This window comes from Portunus trituberculatus, chromosome 49, assembly GCF_017591435.1.
Source record: "Portunus trituberculatus isolate SZX2019 chromosome 49, ASM1759143v1, whole genome shotgun sequence".
NCBI lineage: Eukaryota > Metazoa > Arthropoda > Malacostraca > Decapoda > Portunidae > Portunus > Portunus trituberculatus.
The window spans coordinates 219,246-225,245 of NC_059303.1; the positions used below are offsets into that span (position 1 = coordinate 219,246).

The 6,000-nt window shown below is 40.3% G+C and overlaps 1 protein-coding gene across 2 annotated transcripts in view; it reads left to right on the forward strand.

Moving 5' to 3' along the window:
• LOC123499318 (dnaJ homolog subfamily C member 3-like) overlaps nucleotides 1-5,679 on the forward strand; it is a 215,106-nt gene extending 209,427 nt beyond the window's left edge. For both annotated transcript variants that reach the window (XM_045247138.1, XM_045247139.1), the window contains one exon: nucleotides 4,664-5,679. In XM_045247138.1, coding sequence (XP_045103073.1) covers nucleotides 4,664-4,830 — 167 coding nt within the window. In that variant the 3' untranslated portion in view covers nucleotides 4,831-5,679. The remainder of the gene's footprint in view (nucleotides 1-4,663) is intronic.
• The last annotated feature ends 321 nt before the right edge of the window (nucleotides 5,680-6,000 follow it).

The following is a 6,000-nucleotide window of genomic DNA, read 5'->3' on the forward strand; positions in this document are numbered from 1 at the left end:
GTAAAATGCTAATAGAAATGTTGTTTTGTGAACATAAATGCATATGTAAGACAGTAAGACCACCTCCAGAGGTGGTGTTCCCAGCAACCTCAGAACAACCTGATAGCAACCTTGTCACCGTCCCCACAAGTGTTCATGGAAGCCATTTCGTGGCAGGAGGTTGCTCTGACGTTGTTAAAGAATCTTGGATCCAGCTCCAGGAGCGCTAGAGAGAGGCAGGGAGCCAGCCAATCACAGCGAAGCTGCTGCGTTCGGTCCCTCACCTGGCAAATTCAAACCCAGAAAATTCACTAAAACGGATGTGGTTGTACGTTAGACGAACGTTCCTTAAGCGGAGTATTACTGTACACCAATTTACATAGAAGATGAGGGAGAGAAAGACAGACAGACAGAGAATAGAGGAGATGAAGTGGGGTTAGAGAGTGATGGCAAGCTTGTGATCTATGGAGAAGTGGCAATAGTGGGGGGGAATCTGGTGAAGCCCATATCCCACACCTAGAATGGCCAGTTTAGGGTGGCTGTACTTCGACACTGGGAACAGCAGTAGTGAGAGACTGGCCATATTACAGCTCCCCAGGCCTTTCACCCAACCATGTGAGCAGCAGCTCCCTCCATAATTAAGGGGTTTATCTTATACACTGGTAATAGCTTAAAACTTAAATTTTCCCCTCAAAAAATTAGGGGTTGTCTTATAGTCCAGAAAATACATTAACTTTATCTATGCCAGCCCCACAATATCAACCTCATTTCTTTTGAGATAGTCATTATTATACATTACTTTTAGTTTTTGCCTCCCTCTGCCCTGGTTTTTATACACCATTTCCTTATTTTCATATCCATCACCTTTCAATAGAACACCCTTTTCTCTACCTCTGTTCTTTCCCCATTTTTTCTTAAGCCTCAGTCCACAATTCACTTGCTTTTGTCCTTTCCTCTTTGTTAAGGTATTTTCCCAACCTCCGAGATTCCTTAATTTCATTTTCCAGGTTGCTGCCATCACTCGTAACTTCTTTTAGTATCTTTTGTAATATTGGCTTTCTCTCCTCTTTCTCTTTCATGCCTATGTGGCAAGTCGTCTTTTTTCATTCCAAAAATATGTACACATTTCCTTTTTATCTACAGTTTCTCCTACCAGATTTTGATTTTCCTTTATTACTTTAACAAATGATTCATGAGCCCTCTCCTTTAGCTATTGATTTACTCAAGAGTAGTAAATATAGTGAATGAGAGAGATGGATGGGCTGATTGCATATACTTGGATCTTAAAAAAGCTTTTGATAAAGTATAGTGGTCATTTTTTAGTGCACACCTCAGTTAATGTGTTTCCGGCTTTATGCGCACCCTCATTTTGTTTCCATCACTAGTACAATGTGCAAAATTTCCAACTTGATGCGCACTTGGCAAAAGAAACTTTCATTTGAGAACCAAATATATTTGCTATAAATTTTTTTTCTGCCAAAAACCAATAAATAAAGTTAAATTTAGAAATTATATTTTAACAACAAAAATAGTAATCAAATGTTGAAATATATAAATTAAACATTCCATAATAAAGAACCAGCAAGACAGTTCAACAATTTGTTTATGTTTTGGTCCTGCCATGTTGTTAAAATTTACCTGCATTACGGTTTCATGTTTCACATTTGCTAAGCATTACGATATTTTGACTTATGTAGGTTAGTGATATGTAATAAAATTGTATGTGATCTTTCTAGATTTGTGAATGTGGCTCCTTCCAAAAATATGAAAGAGAAAAAGATGTTACAGGTATAGCTTATTAAGAAACGTAAAATATTTTTGCTTCAAAAGAAATCGGACATCATAGCCAAGGTTGAGGCAGGTGAGAAACTCCGTGAAGTAGGCAGATTTTGCTCTATTAATGAGTCCACAGTATATAACATGGTGAAATATAAAGATGCCATAATGAACGCAGTGCAGGAATGATCGATATGGGGGGTCTCAAGGGTGAGTCCCAATCTTTTTCATAACATAGGATTCTATTATTAGGTTAGTGCATTTTCGATATATGCACACATTTTCTTGGTCCCTTTCTCACACATTAAGGGAGGAGCCCTGTACCATATAAAAGGTTAATATGGAAAATGAAAAGTATAGAGGACTGAGAGAATAATTTTCAAGGTGGATGCCTGACTTTTTAATGGGTAGAGAAATGAGGACTTTTTTTTTTTTACATTACAAGGGCACTGGCCAAGGGAAAACAAATTGGAGAGAAGTATTAAGTGGAGTTTTGCAAGGTTCAGTATTAGCACCAATCATGTTTGCTGTTTATGTTAATGAAGGAATAACAAGCTACAGAAGTCTCTTTGCTGATGATGCAAAGATCATGAGGAGAGTCTCAAATCAGAAGGACTGTGAAACACTATTGATAATACATGAAAGGTCAATGAAATGAAATATGGAGTTTAATGCTAAGAAATGTAGCTTGATGGAGTTTGGAAGGAATGCTAAGAGAACAAAAGGTACTTATTACCTGGGAAATGAAGAAATTAATAAAAGGAGAGAAGAAAAGGACCTGGGAGTAACCTTTTCTAACAGGAAGTTGTTTGAAAAGCATATTAACAAGATCACAGGAGAAACTTATAATCTACTTAGAAATTTACATACATTGATAATGATATAAAAAAAAGTTGATAAAAACAATGATGCATCTGTGTTTGGAGTATGCAGCATTAGTGTGGTCTAAAAGAAAGACATCAGGAAGCTGGAAAGAATCCAGAAAGCTGCAACAAAAATCCTTACAAATCTAAATGAATATACAGTGGAGGAAAAAAAGGCTGGTCGGGTCGCCGATCCCTACCTTCAAAATAACCGCGCTAACTTTTGCTGCCTCCCCAACCCCCCAGATGGTTTGCAAAGTTAAGAACAACATAAGAGTAAATTCGTGTAATACTTACAAACATATGGCTACTTATTTGATGAAAGACCAGTCTTCCTGATCTTGCTAAGGCGTGTTGGAACTGAGTCGGCCAGATGTTGGAGTGTAGAGGCGGGAATCCTTTCCCAGGCGGCATGCAACTCACCCTCTAATTTTTCCACCGTAGAGGTGTCTCTTTCCCTCAGTTCCCTTTTTAAAATGCCCCACAAGTTCTCTATAGGGTTTAGGTCAGGGCTGTTGCTTGGCCAGTCGGGAATATACTTGACCTCACTATCCTGAAGCCAGGTTTTGATGGAGTGTGCCCTGTGTGCTGGGGCCCTGTCGTGCTGGAGAATCTCGGCACTACTGATGGCAAAGCACTCCCCCAGATTTTCTTTCAGAATGTTCAGGTAAACTTGTTGGTTTACCATGACATTTTTCTGAAGCACCATTAATGGCCCCTTACCACCATACCCGAGAGCACCCCATACCATAAGGGATGGAGGGTGTTTTACTGTAAGGGCACAATACTTGGGGTCATCCCTGTTGACACCCTTCCTCACCCACACCCTCTTTCCCTTTGTGTCACTCACAACGAATAGTGACTCATCACTCCAAAGAACACTACGCTACTTTCTGATGGCCACTCCAAATATTTCTTTGCAAATACCTGACGAGTTTTCCTCTGGTGTTCATTTAAAGCGGGTTTTCGACGTGCCGCCACTTTCGTATAACCGAGTCGCCTGTGGAGCGCGCCAGACACACCCTAACGGTCACATTGCCAAGTAGCTGGGGGTTCTCCTCCTTAAGTTTCCTTGCCGTAAGGGTGGGAGTGACGTCCACACACCGCTTCAGAACTCTGAGCGAAGTTTCACTGATTTTCGTTGGTCTCCCAGTACTCTTAGCAGGAGTCGGTATGCAAGCACTGGGGGACGCTTGGAACCGAGCAACCAAGTGGCGAACACTTCACTAACTCACACCCATTTCCTTGACAATATCCTTCGTTTGAAGGCCCAGTTTGTGACACTGAATCACACTGACCCTTGTATCACGGTCAAGGGGCTTCCCACTCATGAGGGATGGATGTCACACACGATTATGCAAGGCAGACACGGCAGTTTTCGAGGCGCGCAGGAGTACGGTCACGGTGAAAAAAATGTATCCCACTACTCTCTTGATTGATACTGAGACTTAATATTTATTGCAACTGATGCGTGAGTGATGGGGTAAGGTTACTATGTAGTCAATTACTCGCGGGGCATTTTTTCTTCAGAGAAATATGGATGGTATCAAATATGGATATAGAGGCCGGCTGGCCTCCCGCCCGGCCAGCCTTTTTTTCCTCCACTGTAGTTATGAAGAGATGTTGGGAAAACTGGGACTAACTGCAATGGAGGAAAGGAGGGAGAGAGGTGATATGATAGCACTATATAGGGTATCGGAAGGGATAGAGAAGCTGGACAGAGATGATCTAGTGAAGCTTGATATGAGGAGCATTAGAGGACATGGAAGAAAACTGAAAGTGAGTGATGGCAGAAGAAACATAAAGAAATACAGCTTTCCTCACTGATGTATAGCAGCATGGAACAAACTTTATTATGAAATGGTATGTGCAAAGACCATACATAAATTTACACAAAATTTTGATAGAAATGGGTCAAGAGGCATGATAGCACAAGCCTAGTGTGGCTCTTTTCCTGTATAGTATCTCACAACTAGGTAAATACACACTTACACAACACAGCACAGCACACAACTGCTCACCTGCCCTCTGCCTTGCCCCAACAGAAATGCGTGCCAAGTTTGACAATGGAGAGGACCCCCTGGACCCGGAGCAGCAGCAGGGGGGTCCCGGTGGCCACGGCTTCAACCCATTCCAGCACTTCCACTTCCACCATGGGGGTTTCCCTGGTGGGGGTTTCCAGGGAGGGGGATTCAAATTCCACTTTAACTAGGGTTTTTCATAGGATTTATATGAGAATGTATTTATTGAGTGTGCATGGAAGTGTGAGATAAAGTGAATGATTCTACAGTATTTGTTTCCTTTCATCATTTCAGTATGGCATCAATCTATATATTTTGGCAGGGAATTTGTGAATTCTCATTTTACACATCATGTCATGCATTTTCAGATCATTGTAAATCAGGGATCATCTTCAATAGGCTACCATCTTTATAGCTGACCCTCAGTGCCTTGCATCTTTAACAAATTTATTTTCATTCACTTTTCCTTGTACCATGAGAGCATTATATGAAATTGTTATTTGTTGAATATTCTATCATTTTATTATTTTTTTTCTGTCTTTTCTATTTTGCCACAAAATAATCAAAGTGGCTATGCTCAAGCTGTGGATCCCAAGGTGCTTGATTAGACCAATACTCCTGTTGTTAATTTGGAAACAGCAATTCTATCCTGCATTTGACCTAAGTCATGGCAAAACAAAGATGTAAGATAGGAAAACAAAATATTGTGTGACTAAACTGCCATTCTATTTTTCGGTGTGTAGCCTCCATTCCCTGTATGGCAGCAGAAAAGAACAGCAGCAACACCTTGAGGGACAGTGTCAGAGTAATAATACTTGACCCATGCAATATGTGATATAATTTTTACTTTAAGGTTTGTTAAAGAAAAGCTAATCATGACATGGCCATTATACCTTTTCGGTTTTTCGAGCTTCTCCTTTGTTAGAATCTTGACTAAAATTCTTTGAGCTTTTTCCTATGTTAAAATCTTGCATTGATTCATATTCTTCAAGGTACATGACTTACACTTGTTATGTAAATAAAAAGCACTATAAATACAATATTTTGGCTGTTGATTTGATACCTTGCCTGGGATATTGTCTTCCATATAACAGTGCTGAGTGAAGTATAGAAGCCAGCATGACATCACCAACATGACATTATCAACTGGGCATCGCCAGTTGTGCTTGTCACAGCTATCATGCTCCACTAACAAGTAGTTCACAGGCAACTCACTTTTGGGACAATATACATCATAAAATCTGGAAGTGGTATGTTGACCGATACAGTGTAAAGGATCAAGCAATGATGTAACTTTGTACCCATGTAATTCATATTTAAGTGAAAACTTGGATAATATCAATGTCAGTATCTTAGGATGC